Source organism: Pelobates fuscus, chromosome 5 (assembly GCF_036172605.1).
Source record: "Pelobates fuscus isolate aPelFus1 chromosome 5, aPelFus1.pri, whole genome shotgun sequence".
In the NCBI taxonomy this organism is placed as follows: Eukaryota; Metazoa; Chordata; class Amphibia; order Anura; family Pelobatidae; genus Pelobates; species Pelobates fuscus.
The window spans coordinates 358775581-358803177 of record NC_086321.1 but is presented as its reverse complement, the minus strand read 5'-3'; the positions used below and the strand labels follow the sequence as shown (position 1 = coordinate 358803177).

At 41.2% G+C, this 27597-nt stretch overlaps 1 protein-coding gene across 1 annotated transcript in view; it reads right to left on the bottom strand.

Moving 5' to 3' along the window:
• ANKFN1 (ankyrin repeat and fibronectin type III domain containing 1) overlaps positions 1 to 27597 on the bottom strand; it is a 233172-nt gene that overhangs the window by 61579 nt on the left and 143996 nt on the right. Inside the window, exons 10-15 of the mRNA XM_063453345.1 lie at positions 20574 to 20706; positions 20356 to 20472; positions 16398 to 16613; positions 14948 to 15114; positions 13297 to 13447; positions 5658 to 5826 (exon numbers count right to left, since the gene is read on the bottom strand). Coding sequence (XP_063309415.1) covers positions 5658 to 5826; positions 13297 to 13447; positions 14948 to 15114; positions 16398 to 16613; positions 20356 to 20472; positions 20574 to 20706 — 953 coding nt within the window. The remainder of the gene's footprint in view (positions 1 to 5657; positions 5827 to 13296; positions 13448 to 14947; positions 15115 to 16397; positions 16614 to 20355; positions 20473 to 20573; positions 20707 to 27597) is intronic.

Below are 27597 nucleotides of genomic sequence, written 5' to 3'. Positions count from 1 at the left end.
AGTGTCTTAATAAAATATCAAAGTCCTAAGAAATCTGCAGTTGTGTTCCACATCATTTACTGTGAACGTGACACTACCCTAACTCTAAAATATCCCTAACATAGCATTACCTTACACCAACCCTAACCCTATGCTTGAACTAACTCTAACCTACCCTAACTCTACAATATCCCTAACATAGCATTACCTTACACCAACCCTAACCCTATGCTTAAACTAACTCTAACCTACCCTAACTCTACAATATCCCTAACATAGCATTACCTTACACCAACCCTAACCCTATGCTTAAACTAACTCTAACCTACCCTAACTCTACAATATCCCTAACATAGCATTACATTACACCAACCCTAACCCTATGCTTACACTAACCTATCCTAACTCTACAATATCCCCAACATAGCATTACCTTACACCAACCCTAACCCTATGCTTAGACTAACTCTAACCTACCCTAACTCTACAATATCCCTAACATAGCATTACCCTACACCAACCCTAACCATATGCTTACACTAACTCTAACCTACCCTAACTCTACAATATCCCTGACATAGCATTACCTTACACCAACCCTAACCCTATGCTTAAACTAACTCTAACCTACCCTAACTCTACAATATCTCTAACATAGCATTACCTTACACCAACCCTAACCCTCTGCTTAAACTAACTCTAACCTACCCTAACTCTACAATATCCCTAACATAGCATTACCTTACACCAGCCCCTAAACCCTATGCTTAAACTAACTCTAACCTACCCTAACTCTACAATATCCCTAACATAGAATTACATTACACCAACCCTAACCCTATGCTTAGAATAACTCTAACCTACCCTAACTCTACAATATCCCTAACATAGCATTACCTTACACCAACCCTAACCCTATGCTTACACTAACTCTAACCTAACCTAACTCTACAATATCCCTAACATAGCTTTACCTTACACCATCCCTAACCCTATGCTTAAACTAACTCTAACCTACCCTAACTCTACAATATCCCTAACATAGCATTACCTTACACCAACCCTAACCCTATGCTTAAACTAACTCTAACCTACCCTAACTCTACAATATCCCCAACATAGCATTACCTTACACCAACCCTAACCCTATGCTTACACGAACTCTAACCTACCCTAACACTACAATATCCCTAACATAGCATTACCATACACCAACCCTAACCCTATGCTTAAACTAACTCTAACCTACCCTAACTCTACAATATCCCTAACATAGCATTACCTTACACCAGCCCCTAAACCCTATGCTTAAACTAACTCTAACCTACCCTAACTCTACAATATCCCTAACATAGAATTACATTACACCAACCCTAACCCTATGCTTAGACTAACTCTAACCTACCCCAACTCTACAATATCCCTAACATAGCATTACCTTACACCAACCCTAACCCTATGCTTACACTAACTCTAACCTACCCTAACTCTACAATATCCCTAACATAGCATTACCTTACACCAACCCTAACCCTATGCTTGAACTAACTCTAACCTACCCTAACTCTACAATATCCCTAACATAGAATTACATTACACCAACCCTAACCCTATGCTTACACTAACTCTAACCTACCCTAACTCTACAATATCCCTAACATAGCATTACATTACACCAACCCTAACCCTATGCTTAGACTAACTCTAACCTACCCTAACTCTATAATATCCCTAACATAGCATTACCCTACACCAACCCTAACCCTATGCTTAGAATAACTCTAACCTACCCTAACTCTACAATATCCCTAACATAGCATTACATTACACCAGCCCCTAAACCCTATGCTTAGAATAACTCTAACCTACCCTAACTCTACAATATCCCTAACATAGCATTACCATACACCAACCCTAACCCTATGCTTACCCTAACTCTAACCTACCCTAACTCTACAATATCCCTAACATAGAATTACATTACACCAACCCTAACCCTATGCTTAGAATAACTCTAACCTACCCTAACTCTACAATATCCCTAACATAGAATTACATTACACCAACCCTAACCCTATGCTTGAACTAACTCTAACCTACCCTAACTCTACAATATCCCTAACATAGAATTACATTACACCAACCCTAACCCTATGCTTACACTAACTCTAACCTACCCTAACTCTACAATATCCCTAACATAGCATTACCCTACACCAACCCTAACTTTATGCTTAGAATAACTCTAACCTACCCTAACTCTACAATATCCCTAACATAGCATTACATTACACCAGCCCCTAAACCCTATGCTTAGAATAACTCTAACCTACCCTAACTCTACAATATCCCTAACATAGCATTACCATACACCAACCCTAACCCTATGCTTACACTAACTCTAACCTACCCTAACTCTACAATATCCCTAACATAGCATTACCTTACACCAGCCCCTAAACCCTATGCTTACACTAACTCTAACCTACCCTAACTCTACAATATCCCTAACATAGCATTACATTACACCAACTCTTACCCTATGCTTACACTCTAACCTACCCTAACATAGATTAGGTGGGAGAGGGTTCATTAAAAAAAAAAATGTGTACATATGTCCTCAAATTTGGGAGTATTTTTTATCAAGGCTGAAATGTCACTCAGTAATGGCAAATGGGAGAGTGGAAATTTTGAACCCTGCTTCTATGTTTGACAAGTGACACTATACTTTGTATTAAACTACACATTTTTTTTATTATTATTTTTTGTTTTCACACAAATGCAGTAAATCAAGTAGCCATGTCAAGGAATTCAATGTGCTAGTAGTGGTTAAAGGAACACTTCCAGCACCATAACCACTACAATACAGTGTAGTGGTTATGGTGCAAGGTGTGCCCTGGCACCCACCTATTGTAAGGATTTAAACGGTTTGACTTTATACCCGAGTTCCTCTCCCTGTCTCTGCAGCTCAATGAATTACAGTTCCTGAGCTAAACCTTGCACCACCGGGCTTAGCTCAGTGACGGGAGCTCCTGGCACTCTGGTGTTGGTAGTGGAGGCAGGGAGAGGCTCCTGGAGGAACCTCAGGTAAGAAGTCAAACAGTTTGACTCCTAATAACGGGGGTGCCAGGGCATTGATAATGGTGCCTGGCGTGTTCCTTTAAACAATGGTACCTTATGTTGCAATACAATGATTTTCTCAGGATTTTACAATTTAGAAAAACATTCAAATCTTAAACCAACATAAATAACTAATGTATTGAACTAACCATTTACCTCACTTTAGGCCCCCCACCCCCCAAATAAAATAATAATAAAATAATTTCACTGTTACCTTGTGGGGAGTTTATACATTACAGGGACAGCAAAGAGTTCTTTAGCTGTTTCTGTATAGAGACAAATTGTAACCCAGTAAAAGGAGACAGTACAGTGGGAACACCTAGACCTGAGCGGGGATTTGCCTTTTTTTTTAGATTTGTTGGTAAGATCACAGAATTTAAAACTACACATTGTTATCAGAAATGCTTGTGATGCCAGGATTGTGTTATTTACTCCAGCCCACCATGTCCAGGCCCATCCTACCTCCTCTAAATCTGACAGGCTCCCATCTGTCTGCTTCAGACTCCACGCCTGAGTGGAGTATAGAGAGAACATATTACCTGTAATACACACCATATTGGCACTACAAGGGTTAATAACACCCCACCCCAGGGAAATTAAGCCAAGTAATTCCATTACTGATATTCAGCGACTAACAATCCATTCTATTAGCCAGCCTGCTCAGGCAGAGGTAATATTAGCCCGTGTTGTTCCACTGCAGGTCAGGGCAGCCTGTGTGTGACATATCACAAGGGGACTCAAATCCCTGGTTCCATCCTGGCTGGCTCCGGCCACCCTCAGGCACGTTACCTTATCAGATTCCTTCAGATTTCACTAAGCCACATGTTGTACTCCAGCCGCGTGTCTTAAATGGTGTCCGTATACCACATAACAGACTCCCGAGGATGCTTCTTAAAGGAACACTATAGTCACCTAAATTACTTTAGCTAAATAAAGCAGTTTTAGTGTATAGATCATCCCCTTGCAATTTCACTGCTCAATTCACTGTAATTAAGGAGTTAAATCACTTTATTTCTGTTTATGCAGCCCTAGCCACACCTCCCCTGGCTATGATTGACAGAGCCTGCATGAAAAAAAAACAACTGGTTTCACTTTCAAACAGATGTAATTTACCTTAAATAATTGTATCTCAATCTCTAAATTGACCTTTAATCACATACAGGAGGCTCTTGCAGGGTCTAGCAAGCTATTAACATAGCAGGGTTAAGAAAATCTTAATTAAACAGAACTTGCAATAAAGAAAGCCTAAATAGGGCTCTCTTTACAGGAAGTGTTTATGGAAGGCTGTGCAAGTCACATGCAGGGAGGTGTGACTAGAGTTCATAAACAAAGGGATTTAACTCCTAAATGGCAGAGGATTGAGCAGTGAGGCTGCAGGGGCATGTTCTATACACCAAAACTGCTTCATTAAGCTAAAGTTGTTCAGGTGACTACAGTGTCCCTTTAATTGACAATGTTCTGTAGCAGCCAGTGCACTACAAAAATCTATAGACTTATTAAGGCACTTGCTGCCATCCCAACTGATTAGTAACAGAAAATTACCCTCAGCACCAATGATCTCAGCATCTCTAGTGTGCTGTGCATGGCAAGGGGGCATAATACACAGTTACATATATTATCATCATCTCTATCCTCAGCATCTAACATTGCAAACACAGAGCAGGAAAAAACACTGGAGTTAGGAAAGGTTGGCATTCACATCAATATTGTGCCATGTTTAAATTACTAGGTATACCACTATGGCATTGCATCTTATTGTAATGGTTATAGGGACGAAGGGAGCTGGCTTTCCGAGCCTCCCTCTGCATAATGTGAGCACGCAGTGTGTGGGACAGATAATGTGAGATTTCCTCATCACGTTTGAAGTTTAGGTTGGGGTCTTAGCCAAACATATTTAAAACTGTGGTACAAACAACCCCACCTTACCTGTGCTGTGGACTAGTTGAGCGGTCAGTAGATTGCTCCTTAGTGGCTATGCATAAGTCAGAATGGAGTCTTTTACTCATATACAGACTGCAGTCTCAACTGCTAGCATGTGCCTTTCATCCGCTTTGCTGAACTATGAGTAGTGCCAGACATCTATGGAGTGTTCCTTTAAAATGGACAATCCAGGCACTGTAACTGCGTCATCTCACTAAAGTGGTTATAATGTCTGGAGTCCTCTGGTGCTGACCTTTCATTAAATTTTAAAGCAATTTAATGGTTTAATTCTAAACAAGAGCCCTTGCAACCCCCACCCCCCTGAAAGTGTAAGACTAAGCAACAATTGGTGATGGTGATTAGTGGAGAGTGTCAGGTGACCCCTTTCAGCCTATCACAGCTGCTTATTGTTGGTATGAATTGGTATAGCTAGAAGGAAGTGTGCAATCTCTGTCTTAGCCACAACTACAGTAGGGCCAGGCTTGCCAGAGACCCTCATCTAGTATTAAATGCTCAAAAATTGATTAACATTGAATTTAGGCACAGTAGGTATTGCAATCATTGATTCACCGCTGGGACAGATATACTTTGTCAGATATTTTAGTGAGGATATCATATAAGAAGGCATGGTTGCTTACCTAACTCGAACATCTGAAGGGGGAGGTGAAGGAATCCTGAGTGTGGGGTGTAAGGGTTACTCTGTCCTGGAGCACTGCAAACATTATCTGGAGCAGGAAGGAGGAGAAGAAAGCAGACATTGTGACCTAGCTCCAACACCTCCTGTGTGTACAGACGGAAGTGCTTGGCCTGTAGAGAGCATAAACAAGGAAATGGTTACAGTGCGGCAACATCATCATCACAAACTGCAAATACACTCACAGAGCCGGACAGAGTTAGAAGGCTGGCTACAAAAATCACGTGTTATTGTTTAGTGCTGCCCACTCATCTGACAAAACCAGCTCAATAAAGGGGCTATGAGCTGGAGTAGTTATGGTCATTTGAATGTCTCTTTAACCCTCTGAGGGTAAATGGACACTCTAGAGACAAAAATTCACCTCATACAAGAATGATCCTGCTTCATAGCCCCAGCCCCTCACTTCCCTCTTACAGTAGGAGTTTAGCCGACTACAGGTTGGTTGACACCATGACATCCTGAAACATTTTTTTCTTTTATAATATTGCTTGTAAAATAGTGCATTACAATCTATGTTTACATGTCACTATAACAGCATTGTTATTGATAAACATTCACAACCATGTTTGAATGCTTTATAGTCCGTTTGAGACACACAACTTACTGGGTATTTGCATTAAAGGACCACTATAGGCACCCAGACCACTTCAGCTTAATGATTTAGGATTAACCCTTTCTTGCTGTAAACATAGCAGTTTCGGAGAAACTGCTATGTTTACAAATAGGTTAATCCAGCCACTAATGGCTGTCTCACTGACAGCCGCTAGAGGCGCTTCTACGCTTCTCACTGTGATTTTCACAGTGAGAAGACGCCAGCGTCCATAGGAAAGCATTGAGAATGCTTTCCTGTGGACTGGCTGAATGCGTGCGTTGCTCTTGCCGATGACAGCGAAAAAAAACTAAGTTTCCTGGCACTATAGTGGTCCTTTAATAAGCATAAGTAGCTACTGAGTTTATATGTGCAGTGATTACAGGTGCTTGGAAAATAATCATGTTGCATTACAGGTTAGCTCTAAATCCTATATTTTTATAGTAGTTTAATTTTTCTTCATTTTTTTTTTTTTTTTTTTTAACACACCACACTACTGTGCATCCTAACAAAACGTTTTCTTGGCCTAAGCACAATAATTCCATTATCCCCTCCGGAGCCCAAATGCAGCTATTTCATTCTGATAGATACATGCTTCTATAGTCATCGCTCGTTGCCATCAGAAGATGTACCTGACACTTTTCAATTTAACCTTTCTGTACACAGTACTGCCACATATCACTTTCAGGAGAGTAGTTGCACAGCAAAACGAACATGAATTCTAAATGAATTAGAGGATTTTTCATGGGAAAACTGTAACTGTCATATGACGTGCTTGCTGGGCTGAACATTAACATAGCAAACAGTGCTGGTATTTATGGCCCAGGATAGAAGAGCACACACAAATTAAAGATCACCTATCAGATGACACGGACAGGCTCCTCCTGGTGAAGGGACTTATAGGCAACACTATGACAAACTTTGCCAACATATACCTACCCAACAGGAAACAATGCTAAACCTTCTGCAAAATACTCTGCAAACTCAAATACTTCACCGAAGGTCTCCTGATACTGGGTGGAGACTTTAACACCTCTCTTGACAGTCATCTAGATACCTCCTCCTCCACCCATCACTACCAGGCTTTTACCTGGCGACAAATACAATCCCTGCTAGATACTGCACAACTCTTCGACAGCTGGAGAGCCTTACACCCCACCACTAGAGACTATTCCTGCTACTCCCACCCCTCAGACACCTACACCAGAACTGATACTTTTTTCCTCCCACACCGATTTCTACACCTTATCAAGTCACGCCACGATGGCTCCATCACTTGGTCGGACCATGCACCCCTGTGTCTTGCCGTTACAATTCCCTTGCTCCACCCCTTCACCAATCAATGGAAACTCAACAACACTCTGCGAAATGACCCTGACGTAACCTTCCAACTTACATCAGCCATTACGCAATACTTCTCACACAACACACACCCAGAGTCCTCTCACTCTACTATCTGGGAAGCTCACAAATATGTACTCAGAGGGACGATCATCAAACTTGCATCACACCAAAAACGTAAGAGGGAAGCAAAAACTAAACTACTACTAGAAGGCATTAGGGAATTAGAGGACAGATACAAATCAGTGACTAACTTGTCCACATACAAATTACTGACAGCAAAGAGATCGAAACTAGCCATCCCGTTAAACCTACAGACCAAGAGGAAACTGCCCCTGACTAAAAGTTTATACTATACACAAGGGGGCAAAAGCAGTCGACTATTGGCCAGGGCCCTCCAAAAAAAGAGACAAACTACCTTTATACCCACCATAACCAAACACGACGGCACTAAGTCTAACCTTATGCCAGACATAATGGATGCTTTTCAAGACTTCTATACCAAACTCTACAACCTCAAAGACTTCCCACCATCGCCCACCGACTCTGCCCCAAATTAGCCTCCACTATTCCTCAGAATGTCTTACATTCCCTAGACCAACCCATATCCATGGTAGAATTTCTATCAGTGCTTAACGACTCCCACTAGGAAAAGGTCTAGGCCAGGACGGGTTCACGGCTAAATATTACAAACATTATGCCTCTCTTCTATCTGAACCCTTTATCAACTCTTAACTCCCTTCTGGACGACTCACGTCTCCCAACCTCAGCACTGGAAGTCACGATCGCCCTTAAACCCAAGCGAGGTAAAGACCATACACAATGTGGAAATTATAGACCTATCTCCCTCATAAACATCGATCTTAAGGTTTTCACGAAAATACTGGCCAACCGCCGTCGCCCCTTACTCCAGGGGCTAGTTTACCCTGACCAGCTTAATTCCAGGCAGAGAAGCCAAACACAACACCACAAAATTGTTGAACCTTATCCATGTCTCTAAATTCACACAAATCGCTAGTGTATTGCTATCTATAGTTGCTGAGGTAGCCTTTGACGGGGTGGACTGGTCCCTAATGCTAGCAACTCTGAATCATATAGGAATTGGACCACACTGATTGTGCTGGCTGAAGACCCTCTACTCCACACCCACAGCTAAGATTAGGATAAACGGCCAACTCACGAACCCCGTCCCTATCTCAAATGGCATGAGACAGGAGTGCCTCCTCTCCCCCCTCTAGTTCGTTCTGGTTCTTGAACCATTTCTGCATGGGATCAGGGAAAACACTCAAATCTCAGGTTTCAAAGTCCGTGATAAGATTTACAAGGTTTCGGCATTTGCAGACGACCTTCTATTCACAGCCTCGGATCCAGCACGCTCATTACCACACATCTTACACGAAATGGCACATTACAAAGAGGTTTCCAACTTCCAAGCAAACCTGTGCAAATGCGAAATTCTAGCATTAAACGTTACAAATGAGTTACAACACTAACTTCAACGAGCCCTTAATTTCGCATGGGCCGACACTTCTATTAAATACATAGGAGTCTCCCTCCCCAACAATCTGGCCAGCCTATACGACCTAACTTCTCCCCGCTATTACAATGTATTCAGGGCCGGTGCAAGAATTTTTGGCTACACAAGCGAAGATGCATTTTGCTGCTCCCCCCCCTAAAAAAAAATGCATCTTTACCTGTGTATCTTATAACCCCATTTAGTAAATTTTATCCCCATTTAGTGTTTCTTACACCCAATTGTGTGTGTCTCTTAACCCCTTGTGTAACTCTTACTTACCCAGCCTTTTTGCTTGTCTCTTTCTTTTTTCCAGCCATACAGACACACACAGAGACATACAGACACCGTTCCGGTCTGTAGTAGAGGATAAGAGCTGAATGTGGTGGTATAGAGGTTATAGTTGGAGGGATGTGTAGCAGGGGAGTTAGGAACTGTAGGGGAGGCAGGGTCTGAGAGGGGGTTGGGACCACCGTATCCCTGGTGGTCAGGGCCTGTAAAGGGGGTCATAGGGGCTTAAGAAGGTGGGCAGGGGTTGAGATGTGGGAGCGGGGATGTAGAGGGGGGGGGGTCAGGGGCTTTAGAGGTTAGTGATAGGGGCAGTAGAGGGGGAAACATAGGCTGTAGGGGAGGGTAGGGGCTGTGAAAGGGGGGCAAGAGATGTAGAGGGGGGACACAGGGGCTGTGGGGGGGCAGAGGATGTAGAGGTTGTCGACAGGAGCAGTAGAGAGGGGTACAGGGCCTGTAGAAGGGAAATCAAGGGATGTAGAAGGGGGGGCACAGGGGCTGTAGAGGAAGGCAGGGGTTGAGGTGGGGGGGTAGGGGATGTGGAGGTTAATGACAGGTGCAGTAGAGAGGGGAACAGGGGCTGTAGAAGGGGAAGCAAGGGATGTAAAATGGGGGTACAGGAGCTGTAGAGAGGGGACACAGGGGCTGTAGGGGGGCATAGGGACTGGAGAGGGGGGTCCGGGCCTGTATAGGTGGGGGGGGGGCACTGGGGTGTAGAAGGGCCACAGTGGTTGTACCGGGGGCCAGAATCTGTAAAGGGGGGAAGGGGCTGTAGAGGTGGGCGGGGGGCACAGGGGATGTAGAAGGCGCACAGTGGCTGTTAAGGGGGGCAGGGGCTGTGGTGGGGCCTTAGAAGGTTGAGAGGGGATACAGGGGCTGTAGAGGGGGGCACATTGGGGCTGTAGAAAAGAGCACATCGTCTGTGGTGGGGCCATAAGGGCTCTATGGGGGCACAGGAGCTGAGAGGGGGCACGGGCTATAGACAGGGGGGGAAAGGGGCTGTAGAGGGAGATACAAGGGCTTTATGGGGGCACAGGGGCTGAGAAGTGGCTGAGACCACCTTAAAGAGGGGTACAGGGGCTGTAGAAGGGGGGCATAGGGGCTATAGAAGTGGGGTGAAGGGGCTGTGGTGGGGGGGGCAGGGGCTGTAGAGGAGGGGGTAGGGACTATAAAGGGAAGATAGAGGCTGCTTAAAAGTTTTTTTTAAAACTGTATTCCCCCCTTCCTGAGTCTCTGAGTCTTCCCTTGGACCAGAGAGGGGGAAGCCTTGTCCCTGGTGGTCAGGTGGGACAAGAACAGCCAGCACACAGAAGCAACCAGGAAAGTCAGTCGGCCGGGCCCTCCCGATGATGTCAGTAGGAAGGGTCGTGATTTCCACTGCTCTACTCCAGGACTCCACAGCACTCCACTGGGGAGTCTGAGAGAAGAGCAGTGGAAGTCACGCCCCTCCTCCTGACATCATCGGGAGGGCCAGCCGACTGACTTCCCTTTCTGCTTCTGGCTGCTGGCTGCTGGGAGACAGGTGAGTTGAAAAATCTGAGTCCCCAGCCAAATGCAGGGGATTTAGATTTTTGCTCCCCCCTGCTCTAGCGCCCTAAGGCGACCGCCTGTGCCGCCTTGTGGATGTACCAGCCCTGAATGTATTACACAAGATTTAACATCCTGGCACCTTCCTAATTTGGGTGGTTTTGCAGATTAAATATCCTTAAGATGAATGTACTACCACGCATCCTATACCTGTTACAGGTATTGCCCATATCTCTTACTCAAACTCTTCACGAACTTGGTCCAGTAAACACCCTAGGCTCGCATACTCTCTACTCGCTAGACCAAAAAACAGAACGTGGGCTCGGACTACCACACATTGAACAATACTATACTGCCATTCTCCTTGCCAGAATCCGAGACTGGGCGCACATGGACACAAAAAAACAATGGGTAAACATCGAGGACTCATTTTTCCGGGTCCCAGTCTTCACGATCCCATGGCATAAATCAGGTCAAGCCCTGCTCATACATCCTCAACACCCAACTATTGCCCCCACACTGAGAATGTGGTCACACATGAGACACAACCAGGACATCTCCCCCAACCCATCACCACTGTACCCAATGCGAATGCCACACATCATCATACCTCCACCTGAAAACCCTACTTAGTGACTCAGGAGTCATCCCGCTAGAAGCTATATGCCTATTGCTCCCACACACACACCTTTATAAACAAATTCCACTACTCCCAACTCCTCCACTTTCTCACAGCCAAACAACTGACTACAATGGGTAACCAACTCTTCAAGTTTGAAAACCTTTACCTTAAACAATCCTTGAAAAAGGGCCATATATCTACCATGTACAACATCACGCTATCAATCCAATACAATGGCCTCCCACCCTTCACAGTCCACTGGACACGAGAGCTACAACTGGCCCTCACTCCAGATGACTGGAAAAAAAAATTCTTGTTACCCACAGTTCTTCCTTCAAACCTAGTCACACAGGAGAGCCACTTCAAAAGAATTGCAAGATGGCACTATGACACCTGAAAAGCTAAACCGACTCTACCCAAACACTACACCTGCTTGCTGGCAGTGCCATCAACCTAAAAGCAACTCAGCACATATGTGGTGGCATTGCACGATCATAAACGAGTACTGGTCCCGCATCACACAATATATTCACACAATCACCCCCGAGGTATTTAATCCCCTCCTGCTCCCGCTATCCCTACCAAAGTTGAAGATCTTCCTCTCAAAGCACCTTTTAACAGCAGCGAACCAACTCGTACCTGCCTTTTGGAAAAGTCGAAGGCATCAGAGTCATGGAAGAGATGTCCTCTCACTCTCCAAACATTATTACCAATATACAATCACATGGATCACCTATCTTAAAAATAACCAATTACCCATGGACAGGTCTTCAATAACAGGGGCATGTTGACCCACCAAAGTTTTTAAAAAACCTACCATATCATCTCCAACTACATCCTGGACAGCTTCCGCTCCCCAACTTTATTTTATTAATAACAAAAAAACAGACTCACTAATTAAAAGACGACATGCACCACAAAATCCAGGCACTCCCCCTCAATACTACTGCCTCTTCACCACATATCTGAAGCTCCTACGCATGTCCCCCTTGACACGACACCATCGCCAAAACCTACACGATGTAGGGAATTGACCACACCCCTCAGCTTGTCCCCAATCCCATGTCATCTACTCATCAGGGTGTTGACAGGATGCTGTAGTGCAGCGTGAGAGCTGACCTCCGACCAGGGCCAGGCCCTCTGAAGGAACCTGGTCGGATGGGAATGCCATGAGTTACCATACCCCTGATGACCCCATGTCCAATATTCTGTTATGAGTGATATTTTACCTCACTAAATTGTATTCCACTGTAATTCATTATACCGGTTCAACACTTGTTTTTGCAATGTCATACTACGCTGTCTGTAATATTGATATCTACCAAATAAAAAAAATATAATAAAAAATGAAAATCCCTGATAATGACTAAAAATGAACTGTAACCTTTAAACGAGTGTTATAAATGGGTTATGTAAACAAAGGCCAACAACAGAAATACAGTTTAAACACAGACATGCATGAAAACAACATGCACCAGTGCACCTTCCTCTTATTGGGAGAGGACCATGCTATTATTTTGTCATTCGCTATTCTCAGACCCAGGTTATTCTGTTCATAACTGTAACCCCAAACTTAGCAGCATCCAACCAAGATCCGGCCAAAATCAACTGACCACAACTGCTACTTTTTGTTATATATAAGATCCATATTTTGTCATATTATATAACACTCAAGAGGGACTGTTTAACATGGGGCACAGTACCTGGTGTAGAGGTAGATTTATCAGTTTCAGCAAGGCCTTTACTGCCAGCTGGAGATCATAGAGTAACTGTGGAGCTTGCTCATCCATGGATAGGTCCACGCTGTCAACAGACTCTGACACAGAAAGACTTTGAATCCATTCCCACTCCTCTCTGTGCATTAAAAAAAAAAAGACTAAATAAACAAGCCATGTCACTAAAATAGGTTAAACCAAGGGACCCAAACCTTCCGCCTGTGAACAAGCTGCTGCTCTGCACAAGAAAAAGATGTGTGTAGGAGTTTGATAGCTTGGGTTATTGGTAGGTTTTACCTGCAATACATTCAACATAGAAATATCAGTGTGCATTAGGCTTCTAGAATGTTGTTTAACACCTTGGAAGTTCCAGCAATGTGTGCTCTCAAATTACATCAAAGTTATTAATCATAAATAATATACATATAAGAGCAGAACCGCATGAGTACAAAAAAAACAATCAATGAGAAAAACAGTCAATAATTCAGTATCTTGAACCCGTACTATGAGGCTAAACATTTGTTTGACTATGGTTTTGTTTAATGAACCTCTGTGTAAAATGCCATTAAAGATTGTCACAAAACAAACAAACAAACAAACAAACAAACAAACAAACAGTATATGGTCATAGAACAGAGATTAGCTTAAGGCATATACACGTGGGTTATTTTTTAGATATTCTGATAAATGACAGGTCATACAAATGAAAGCACAGTAGGGTAATAATTGGCATCTATTTGGATATACGCTATTAAATGTTTGCATTTTGATAAACCACATCAGAAATAAGTGAGAATCCCACAAGCGACACCGCCTCTCCACAGGCAAAGCTAATCGGAGACAATAACATTACAAGGACTGTTATTCTAAGTGGCTGTATCATTAAAGTGAATAAAATACATGTCTGGATCAGTGGCAGTGAGTAATCCTACAGAGAGAAGAGATATTATCTTACGCCAGGAAAAAAATAACATTGTTTAATGAATGTAGCACTGTGTTAAGTGGCAACTCATAAAAAGATAATTACATTAGACTCGATAAGGATGTAAAGACAAATCTGGAGAGTAACCCTTTCTGTACCTAGCGCACAAAGTAGAAAACTAAACGGGTTAGACAGAAATGAATTTCCTCCCAAAATCTCTAACGTATCTTCTTCGAACCACAGAGAAATACTATGACGTTTATAGGTTTTATGTAAAATGTACTTGTTTTTCTGCATGGTTTTAAAGCAAACTCCTGTACAGTATGCACAATTTAGAACTTTTTACATGTGTGATAGTTGATATAAAAGTTTATCATGTGAATACATGAGATCTTCCTTATTTGGGTAACTTGTATTTAAAATAATGTAAAATTCATTCATATAAAACCCAAAATGGGTGCAGCATTCGAGCTCCCATTCATATGTAATTCAGCGTTTACTAATATAAGGCAAAGGCAATCTCACATCTGTTAGAAGACTGACTCCAATATATATTTCAATTCACATTCTTCTGCCATAATCAGATCCATTGTTGTTTTTACTCTAAGAATAAGAATTGTAGGTTTATTCACTAAACTAGGAATTGTGGAGAATTGCCAAACTTTTTTTTTTTTTCGGGATGAGTAAAGTAACGTTTGTAATGGTCACTGCACCTACCTGGAAACATTGCTGTTGTCACGGATTTTGACATGGCACAGCATATTAGGAAGTCTTTGTGAGACCAGGACCTTGATCTGATCAACAGAACTGCACAGTTTCAAGTATCCCAGGTATAAACCAGGAGGCAAACGCTGCTGGCTTCGCTTCTGATAAGACAGGATCTCCTGCAACACACAAAGGTCAGGCTGAGTCTGAGTGCCAAGGCAAGAAGCAGTTAGAGTCAAAGCCATAGTAAAAGTCTAACAACTCAATCCCATTTTCCTTGTGGGGCTAAGGGTTAATTGGGAATGGTTATAGGTATTTTACAATCAGAGAAAACCATTATTCAAACTTTAGTATATTAAAAGAAATACTAAAGTGAGAATTCAAAGTGAATTTCAAGCCGAAGTAGCTAAATTGGAGGCACTGGAAGCAGGAATTAGAGAATTTGTATTTGGTCTATTCTGACATTAAACGTGAGATTAATTTTGAATTCTCACTTGAGTGAATAATCCGGTCAGTATTGGTCCCTGTCAAGCTCCCGTATATGCTTTATTCATCCATATAGAAGATGCGGTCTGTGGGCCTAGATTTCTACATAAACAATAATTCTGGGTCAAACTCCTAAATGTGGATCAAAGTTACAGAACACCTTATTAATTTCCATAGTGACTTCCTAACTGAAGGAAAACCTAAATATTCTCAAAACACTGCATCTCTTTATACGTCCACTTAATCTTACCAACTCTGCCTATTATTCATTGACTGTTATTGTAATTTAATTTGAAGGAATAAGAAACTTGGAAACATGGGAATTAATAAAATAAAGAAATATGTCCTTCGTCCTGGCTCACAGTAACAGATTCTTTGTCACGCTCCAATGTATAAAATATTTAAAAGCTCAGCCGTCAGTGGATTAACCTAAAACAGACGATCTTGCTAAAAACACTACTTCTTAGGATGGAGGATAATGGTAAACTAAATAAACACAGCACAACGTGTCGCACGCCTTATACCTAGCATTAATTAACACTGATTGAGCCATTTTATCAGCATATATAGACAATATAAACACATTTAAGTAAAACAGATTTTTTTTTGATCAGTGTTCATGTGGTGGTGTGCACATTGGGCTTCCAGTTGATTCTATTGAACATATGGTGATTACAGGTGGGACTCATGATAAGTTGATATCTCACTGTCTCGCTGTATGTTCTGCATCTGTTCTTGTATGTTATCTAGTAAAACGAATGCTGCAAATAAAGGAAATGTAACAAACTCAAATTTCCAAGGTGCCCTAAAGCCAATCCTTTATTCTTGGGGAAGGTATTGCAGAATACAACAGACGTTGCTATATGGGATAGCGGAGTAATGATTTGTTTATTTGCTGTGTTAGGGGATATAGAATCGATAGCTACACCACATAATAAGATGATTTGCTGAATTAGTATCCTCAGAAAACCGTTACCTGGATAGTTATAAGCAAGATGTCCAGAGCTGTTGGTTCTTCGGGAGTTGAAAGGGATTTCCTCTGGCTTTGCAGTTTGGAAATTTGCATCCATTTACCATTAAAAAAGGAATACAATGTTTCTACCTCCCTGATGGTCAATATGACAACATTTCCATGTCGGTCTTTAATGGGTTCGTAATAAACTCTACCTAAATTATGAGTTCCAAGCAGATTCTGCAAAACAAAACAGGAAGACTGATACACAATTCAGAAAATAGGGTCCTACACAATCCTGTGAGTGCACATTTTGTTATACATAATATGTCTGCTTAATTCTAGGAAAATAATGAGTGAAGTACACTTGGTCAATAATGGCTAGTTTTTGGCCCTGGTGACACTTTCTATTAAGGTGTGAGGTGAACATTTCTTTTTTTCCTAGAACATTTCAAACCATCCTTTGCTCTTTAAATGATGCAACCTGGTACCTGGTACCAGTTGTTCCCAATCCAGCCTTCTAGACACAACAAAGGTTCAGGATTTGGACATTTTCTAATTTTGCTCCAATATGGATACTAAAAAAATCTTAGACTACCTTCCGCTAGACATGATATGCTAGATATGCAGTCATGTTGTTTGAGGGCGGTTAGCTTGCTAATGTCTCTAAGCATATAACAAAACAAACATTTGAGTTTCATGGTCAGATTTAAGAATTATTATTGTGTGAGACAGAAAATAGAAAACATATTTTATTTGCACTTATATGTAATAGGTTAAAGTTCCATTGTCAAGTTTGAGTATTTAATGGTTACTCCAAGCACCATGACCACTTCAGTGATTTGAAGTGGTCATGGTGTTTGGACTGTATATGTGCAGTATTCCAGTGAGAAATGCTATGTTTATAGAGTTAAAGCACTTTGCTGCCGGAGGTAGAGTTTCAGGCAGGCTAATGCTAATAGTATGGTGACGACAGGCGACTAATGGCAGTACGACGTCAGCGGTGTAGTATTGGTCAGCAGGGAGAACTTGAGCTGAATTACAGGTAAGACTTTAACCTTTATTCTGTTTTGGTGGCATACCAGCAAGGGTTGGTTCAACCAAAAGAGTGTTTTAATAAAACACTGTTATTATTACTGTTATAAAGATATGAAAAATTATTATTGACTGCATCACACTTTCACTGAAATTCCACCCCCATAGCAAATTGTGCAGGTTAGACCGGGACAGTACTGGAATAGAGAGATATAACCGAATCCTGGGTATAACCTCTAAATGCCCTGGGTTGCTGGTAGACTCGTCCACATGTCAAGACCACCATTTGGCCCTTATTTAATGAGTTTGAGTAGACTGGCTGACGGGGTAGCAGTGTTTACCTGTGCTGTGAATGCAGAAAAGCCTCATTACCAGAGTACAGGCATTGCAGTTATGTGGCAGAATGTCAGTGTTGAGGCTGATCTGTACACAAAGCAGGGATATAGCCTCCATTGACAGTCCATGGCTTTACTTGGTGAGTGCTCTAACTTTATCAAACATTTCTATTGACTCTTCCAGCAGATGGGATACATTGATTTTCCAACACTGTAAGCTTCTGTCTTATTAATAGTTTATATTGTTGCCACTTTGGATTTGACACATGTTAAATTGACAAGTTTCTTTAGAGTGTCAGATTGAATCACAATGCATAAATTAGACATGTATCTTTTCTGACTTCCAGTTTTAAATAATTCATTTGTACAGGTTTTTTTTAACACCTCAATACCGTGTGCAGTATAAACTGGTCATTTCCATATTATAAATTACTATTGTTTTCCCCTGCTTGGGATCACACCAGAAAGAGACTCACATACGTACTGATACACAACAATAATTTAACTGCTAAACAAAGAACCAATTTTCTTATATTTTGCAATATTTGCATTTGATGTTAAATTAACACTATAGTGTCAGGAATAAAAACATGCATTCCAGACATTATAGTCCTGAAGTGGCTGTTTAAGTGACCAGCCCCCCATCCAATCACAGTAAGAAAGTGATTTTACTGGTCCCACCTGGTTCCACCTCCTTGCAGAAATCATCAATATTGGAAATCATTAGGAGGCTATTGTGCATATGGCAATCAGTACCTACTCATAGAAATGCATTGAATCAATGCATCTCTATAGGTAATGTTCAGCATACAGAGCATGGAGATACTGTGCAGCACTGGACTAGGAAGAACCTCTAGTGGCCTTTAAAGTGACTGCCACTAGAGGTGTTCCTACGCACCAATGTAAACATTGCCTTTTCTGTGAAAAGACAATATTTGCAGTGCTAACACTGCAGGACCATGCTATAGACACCAGAACAAATACATTAAACTGCATAGTGGTTCTGGTGACTAGAATGTCCCTTTAAGTGATATGCAGTTATCTAGACATTTTAGAAGGAGGTTGCCCCTTCACCCTGGGTCTAATTTACTTTAAATCCGAAATATAAACAGCCGTGCAGTAAATTTGGCAGATAAAGCATGTCCCTGATAAATCTGCAAGACTATTTTAGCTAATTATCTCTAATCTTTCAGCCACTCTCATGCGAACTTCCTCCTTAGCAAGGAGATAAATAAGCAGGCGGCCAGCCGTAAAAACAAAGTATGAATTGGCCACATTCAGGAGCTTCACTGATCCACAGTGGCTTCAGGAGTCTCCAAATATCACAATCACTAATGCAATAATAAACGCTGGGCTTTCGGGAATAAACATGTTGAGCTGACAAGTTAATTCAGATTGGCAGATTAGATTTTAGGACAGAAAGCATAAGGGAGTTGATTTCAGGAGCCAGAGAAAATTACCAGATAATTTAATATAAGAGATGTTGCAATGGTACTGACATATAGCCCTGTACCTGCACCTAAGCACTGAAGGATTCCGGAAATGTTGGAAAAAACTTATCTCAACAGTCCATTTATGGTTTGTGCACACATGAAAATACAGTTTTAAATGTTATAAGGCTACTTAAAATCATCTATCTCGACAAAAAAATATGGGGATTTCGTTCTATCATATGGCCACTACTTCACAGTACCCCAATATCGGTGGGTCCTACACTAATTCCAAAGTGGAAGACTAATTAAATAGTGCTAATGCTAAACGAGCAAAAGTGTATTTAAGTAATCTGTTGTAAGAGCATTGTGAATATATAGTGTCCAAAACTTACACAGTAAAGATAAAAAGGGAATTGGGGGCATCCCCTAAACATGCATGAGGTGAGCTTAACACGATATGGTCATATGGTGGAACGGAATCCTAATATTTGTTTGCTGAGATAGGCGAAGTATTATTATGTGTGTGCTGTTACTTAAACTGTATTATGTAAACATTTTGTTCTCTGTGGCAGTACCATTGCTGAGAAATGCATGTTCCGGGGGTGTCCCCCCAATTCCCTCTCTTTACTATGTAAGTTTGGAATCCAGACCAGATTCCTTTTGAGTTGAGCACCCTGCTCCCCTCTTTCCCTCCCCCCTCTCCCCAGCTTCAGAGGCCCCATTTGAAGGTGACCACAGGGAAGTATACATTTGAGGTTTAGGATAGTAATAAATAATAAAGAGACACTACTTTCAAAAGGAAGTGTTGGGATTTATTTTTTTTATACTTTCCTGAATTATAGTGTACCAGCCTGTCAATCCAAACCTGTTAGAGTTAGTGTGTGATCAGATCTCACTACCCAGGGACAGGTGTTTATCTGTGACTAACAAGTCTAAGATACCTTTAAATGCCAGCCTGTAGTTCCCCCTCTGCCATTCAGTATTGCTCAACACAAATATATTAACAATAATAAACAATACGATGATTCATATATGTAATGGAATTTCCACCCTAATCTGTCAGATGACGTTAGAAACACCCACATTCTGCATTGCTATGATGCAAAAATGTTGAATCATATCTAGTAGGTGACTAACTCATATCTTTCTCTCCCTATTGTACTTTTGCAAGAACCTCACCTGAAGCTGGGCCGTCGCTGCCAACATCTTCTGCCGGGCTTGGAGTGCAGTGGATGAAGACATGGAGATAGACATACTCTGCCGTAGCCATCGTATATCATCCCACATGCACGACAACTGTGCAGAACAAATATAAAAAAACAGGTCACATCAGATGAAGGCAAATTAAAACACCAACCAGATAGCAGCTGCAATATTACAACACTGTTCATTTTTACCTTTGTAAACCAGAGGAAGTCTTGCATAATGGAACTGGTGCAGGAATCATCAATCTCCACGATTGGGATGTGGTCCTCATTAGTTACCAGCATATTGTCCTTGTAATGGAATATAACGGCTATGTATAAACCCCTGTAAGGAAGAAACACTATCATTAACATGAGATTTTTAGGTCTCACTGAGCTGGTCAAATTCAATGCAGATCTACACAACAGCTCACTGCATGCGCCGTCCCCTCCCCCAATTAGTCTCAAAACATTTTAGGGCAGTTTGTCAAAGTCTGAGGCTCTCCCAGTGCCTTCTCCCATTAGCCTGCCAAGCGTTTGTGTGACAATAATAATAGAGCGCTGGAGGCAGGTTATCCCAGAGATCCCAGCCTATTAGCCGAGCAGCAAGTAAGAGGCTATGGTGTAGGGGCCGAGAGAGTCCTGTGTGTTGTCAAACCATGCCCACAGACTCACTGCACAATACTCAATTCCATGAGTACTAGTGGTTATGGTGGTACGAGTGGCCCTTTAATGGAACATTAAATCACAATTTGTTTCAGATTCAGGCTTTTGCAAAGTAATGGTGAGTTACGGGGCCTTCTAAACAAAATGTAGCTGTTCCTATAGTTCAGTGGGACAATTTTTCCCAATCTGCCACCTTGGTCTACATTTTGTATTTTTTTCTCTCAATTCACTCTTTATTGAATAAAACAAAGCATTTTTTTAATTTAATTCTATTTGTAAGCAGATTCGGGGATTTTAATAATTTATTTCTCATTTACTCTTTTTCTGTGAATTTAAAGTCTAACGTTCCAATTAAGAGAGGGAGATATTCTATTACCTGTGCTTGGCAGGTGGAGAGAGCATGGAGTCATCAAGCTAAAATTCCATCAGACCCTCCAACATCATCTGTCTTACATACCCTTTTTTATATTCACCCTATTTATGAATGCATCATTTGGTTTTATTGCAGACAATGTGTCCACTATCAACTACCTTCTCAAACTGGGGATTTAGCTCACATCAGGAACAATTCAGCAAAAAAGGAAACTGCGGGTATCTGGCACAGGGTTGTGTCCTTTTTACATTGCTATACAGTGCGCTCACCAACAGCTTCTGTCAAAAAGAGAACTGTTGGCTAAGCCATGTGTCTATTTAACCGCAACCTTTCAGTGTCATGGAATATATTCTTTGCCAATTTACAAATCTCCTCTCGGTCACTGAAAGGGTCAACTCACAGGATGATGTCCGTAAGAAAACATATACCGTATTTATTCATTTTTAACCTTGAATAGGTAAGTGAGATAGAGCAGGGATGAAGAATTATGTATATTTTACTAGATATGCAACGTACAGTTGGATTTTCTGTGAAGTAGAAACAGAATTATGATAATCAGGCACAAATCACAAAGACAATTTTGTCAATATATTGCAATGTGAGGATCAGGCAGGTTTAAATTGCTGGATGGTAAAGAGCAAGAATTAGCTGAAGGCAGTCTACCTTTTCAGATGGTTATTTAATGTACAACGGTTCTCCGCTCTGTGTAGATATAGCTTAGCTTTAGAATTCCCAGCTAGACTGCACAGTGCAGACTAAAATCTCATCAGTCCAGGAATAAACACTGATCGTATCCGGAGGCTGACTCAACAATGAAGTTGTGCACTGTTACACTAGAAAGGGAACTGGGTTCCTCCTCCCAAAGGACCCAACACATTTGTAAGAGAAAGTACATTCCTCAACTATAATAACGTTATATCATGGCAGATACAATTTACTTGATTGGATTGGGTGAGTTTTGTCTTGGCACTGTGTGGCATTATGAACATGTAGATAATCATGGAGGATGTTAGCGTGACACTATCTGTCCACTGGCAATACTCACCTCCAGCAGGCAAATAGTTGGCAACACGAAGTGGGTGATGGCTGACCAGACCTTGCTAGTCAGCCGTCCCAAAAAAGTAAAAGTTGAAGGGATTGAAAGTTAGTCTCTCTATTGGAGGAATATTAACCCCTTAAGGACACATGGCATGTGTGACATGTCACGATTCCCTTTTATTCCAGAAGTTTGGTCCTTAAAGGGTTAAAGGGACACTATAGTTACCAGAACAACTAAAGCTTATTGCATTTGTTATGGTGAATAGAAGCATTCTCTTTTTGCAGCAAACACAGTTTTTTTCAGAGAAAATGCAGTGTTTACACTACATCCTAGTGATGGCCACTCCTCAGATGGCTAATAGATATGCTTCCTTGGGCAGTGCTGCACACTGTATAGTACTGCCATTCAGTGTCTCCACCCTCTGCATGCAGACACTGAACATTCTTCATAGAGATGCATTGATTCAATTAATCTCTATGAGGGGATGCTGATTGGCCAGGGCTGTGTTTGACTTGTGCTGGCTCTGCCCCTGATCTGCATCCTTCACAGTCTCAGCCAATCCTATAAGAAAACATTGTGATTGGCTCAGACCACCACTTCTGGTGAGGTCAGCAAACAGCAAGCAGGTCAGAGGCAGACAGGGGCAGAGCCAGCAGCTGCAGACTTGAATACAAGTAAAATTTTACTTATATTTAGGGAGGCCAGGGGAGCTAGATGGTGGTTTTAACACTATAAGGTCAGGAATACATGTTTGTGTTCCTGTCCCTATAGTTTTCCTTTAAACAAGCAGACAGTTGATTGTACTAATGAGGGTTGTAATAGTGATGTTTATGCAGCGTGATTAAGACCTTGGTAGAAACTAATTCTACTATCTATGTAAGGTTCACATTGGTAACGACAACACTGCTTTTTATTCCTACACGTAAGATAGTTTTTCCCCCTACTTAGAAACATAGAAACATAGAAACATAGAATGTGACGGCAGATAAGAACCATTCGGCCCATCTAGTCTGCCCAGTTTTCTAAATACTTTCATTAGTCCCTGGCCTTATCTTATAGTTAGGATAGCCTTATGCCTATCCCACGCATGCTTAAACTCCTTTACTGTGTTAACCTCTACCACTTCAGCTGGAAGGCTATTCCATGCATCCACTACCCTCTCAGTAAAGTAATACTTCCTGGTATTATTTTTAAACCTTTGTCCCTCTAATTTAAGACTATGTCCTCTTGTTGTGGTAGTTTTTCTTCTTTTAAATATAGTCTCCTCCTTTACTGTGTTGATTCCCTTTATGTATTTAAATGTTTCTATCATATCCCCCCTGTCTCGTCTTTCCTCCAAGCTATACATGTTAAGATCCTTCAACCTTTCCTGGTAAGTTTTATCCTGCAATCCATGAACCAGTTTAGTAGCCCTTCTTTGAACTCTCTCTAAGGTATCAATATCCTTCTGAAGATAGGGTCTCCAGTACTGTGTACAGTACTCCAAGTGAGGTCTCACCAGTGTTCTGTACAATGGCATGAGCACTTCCCTCTTTCTACTGCTAATACCTCTCCCTATACAACCAAGCATTCTGCTAGCATTTCCTGCTGCTCTATTACATTGTCTGCCTACCTTTAAGTCATCAGAAATAATCACCCCTAAATCCCTTTCCTCAGATGTTGAGGTTAGGACTCTATCAAATATTTTGTACTCTACCCTTGGGTTTTTACGTCCAAGATGCATTATCTTGCACTTATCCACATTAAATGTCAGTTGCCACAACTCTGACCATTTTTCTAGTTTACCTAAATCATTAGCCATTTGGCTTATCCCTCCTGGAACATCAACCCTGTTACATATCTTAGTATCATCCGCAAAAAGACACACCTTACCATCAAGACCTTCTGCAATATCACTAATAAAAATATTAAAGAGAATGGGTCCAAGTACAGATCCCTGAGGTACCCCACTGGTGACAAGCCCAAGCTTCGAATATACTCCATTGACTACAACCCTCTGTTGCCTGTCACTCAGCCACTGCCTTACCCATTCAACAATATTCGAATCCAAACTCAAAGATTGTAGTTTATTGATAAGCCTTCTATGTGCAACAGTGTCAAAAGCCTTACTGAAATCTAAGTAAGCAATGTCTACTGCACCACCCTGATCTATAATTTTAGTTACCCAATCAAAAAAATCAATAAGATTAGTTTGGCATGATCTCCCTGAAGTAAACCCATGTTGTCTCTGGTCTTGAAATCCATGTGTTTTTAGATGTTCAACAATCCTATCCTTTAACATGGTTTCCATCACTTTCCCCACTACTGAAGTAAGGCTTACTGGCCTATAGTTGCCCGACTCCTCCCTATTACCTTTCTTGTGAATGGGCACAACATTCGCTAACTTCCAATCTTCTGGGACTACTCCTGTTTTCAATGATTGGTTAAATAAATCTGTTAATGGTTTTGCTAGTACACCACTAAGCTCTTTTAATAGCTTTGGGTGTATTCCATCAGGTCCCATTGACTTATTTGTCTTTACTTTTGACAGTTGAAATAGAACCTCTTCCTCTGTAAACTCACGTGTAATAAATGACTCATTTATCCTTTTTGTTAACAGAGGTCCCTTTCCTTCATTTTCATCTGTAAATACCGAACAAAAATATTCATTGAGGCAGTCAGCTAGACCTTTATCCTCATCTACATACCTTCCTTCTTTTGTTTTTAATCTAACTAATCCTTGTTTTACTTTTCTTTTCTCATTTATGTATCTAAAAAAAGTTTTGTCCCCCTTTTTTACTGACTGTGCTATTTTCTCTTCTGTGTGGGATTTGGAAGCTCTTATAACTTGCTTAGCCTCTTTCTGCCTAATCTTATAGGTCATTCTGTCTTCCTCACTCTGGTTTTTTTTATAATTACTAAATGCTAACTTTTTGTTTTTTACTATTTTGGCCACATCTGCGGAGTACCACAGTGGTTTCTTGAATTTTTTGCTTTTACTGACAAGCCTAATGCAATTTTCTGTTGCCTTCAGTAGTGCAACTTTTAAATAATCCCATTTATTTTGGACTCCATATAAATTGCTCCAGTCTGATAATGACTCCTTTACACATATTCTAATTTTAGAAAAGTCTGTTTTTCTAAAGTCTAAAACTTTTGTTTTTGTGTGGTGTGACTCAGTCACTGTTCTTATATTAAACCACACTGACTGATGATCACTGGATCCTAAACTTTCACCTACAGTGATATCTGATACCAAATTTCCATTTGTTAACACTAAATCTAGTATGGCCTCTTTACGAGTTGGCTCCTCAACGACTTGTTTTAGAGACAATCCCAGTAGGGAGTTTAGAATATGTGTGCTCCTGGCACAAGTAGCTATTTTTGTTTTCCAATTCACATCAGGAAGATTAAAGTCACCCATGATGATAACTTCCCCCTTCATTGTCATTTTAGCTATTTCTTCAACTAGTAGATTATCTAACTCTTCAATTTGTCCTGGGGGCCTATAAATCACACCTACACGAGTTACTGTGTGATTACCAAATTCTAACGTAACCCAAACGGACTCTATGTTCGCCTCACTAACCTTTATTAGGCTAGATTTTATGCTATCCTTTACATACAGGGCCACCCCTCCCCCTTTCTTGCCTTCCCTGTCTTTTCTATATAAAGAGTACCCTGGTATTGCTATGTCCCAGTCATTTTTCTCATTATACCATGTCTCGGTAACAGCGACTAAATCTACACTATCAGTTGCCATTATTGCCACAAGTTCATGTATCTTATTCCCTAAACTGCGAGCATTTGTAATAAGGTAGTTTGATACTGCCGTAATAGGTTTTATCTTGTGCTCCATTTTATTGCCGAGTGTGGCTTAACGGCAGAGGAGGCATTGAGGGATCATATCGAGCAGAATATTACGGAGACTGCGATCAAATAGCTGACATTGCGGACTCTGAAGATTGTGACTTTAATATTGTGCATGGTGTGAAGCATTTATACCACACATATTAATCTATGAAATATGTATTTGTTTTGTACATTTCTACTTGTATTGTCTCTACTAGGAGGGTCATATTGTATTAAGTATTGTTTGCGTTTTTACTTCATCTATTTTGATGATTTATGTTTAACATGGCTGCACTTGATTATTTGGTTCACATGTAGCGCCAGTATCCACTACTATTTATACATTTCTATGTATGATTTTAACCGTCCAGTCCCGGATTTCAGCTGTTTGGTTGCATGCGGACAGGCAAACTCCAAACTTTGATAAATCGTGTGAATAATGTCTGGGTTTTGCAGCCTGGGTGGATCTAGAGCATTTTTTCATTCGACATTTAGTGAATGACTATGAGCCCACTCGTAAGAAATGTTTGCCATACAGAATGAAATAAGGTCAGTCAGTATTCACTAACATTTTTTTTTTACGGTGACCATAACGATAGCGATTTATAAAGATTTATAAAGTTTAACCCCTTAAGGACCAAACTTCTGGAATAAAAGGGAATCATGACATGTCACACATGTCATGTGTCTTTAAGGGGTTAAGCCAATGCTTTCTATTGGTGATTAAGCCATGGAAAGCCATGTGTGTCGTCTCATACATGTATTAGTCACAATTTATTTCTGCTCACCAAAATGTTACTTCTTTTAAATACCTGTTCAATAAGATAATCCACAATGCAATAATTCTGCAATATGTTACACTGACTGCATCCTGTGGACTCATTAATTGGAACTACCCTCCTGTCACGTTACCTTTTGTTGCCCAGGCTGTAGCACAGCCTATTGTAGTCCAGATAGGGGAGAGGGCCTCTTCCCACAGTCCCTCTCATGTCTCCAGCGATTCAGACGCCGACCGCTATAGCTCCGCCCCTTTTTAGGACGCGTGCGTGCGCGCCGACATGATGACACCGATGATGTCACGGCCCGCCAAAACGTTCAAATTGTTTTGGGGCTGTGGCTATTATTTAAAGACATAGGGTATACAAGGCACACTCAGGTAATGGATCATTGCCCTGTTGTGGTTTCTGTTTTCAGTTCCCAAGAGTGTGTATATCCTGTATCTATTCTGGTACTTTGATCTTGGTTTTCTCCTGACTATTTTACATTCTCTCCTTCCTGGATCGGCTATTGTTTTTTTCGCTTCCCTGATTTCTGCCTTTCCCGACTCG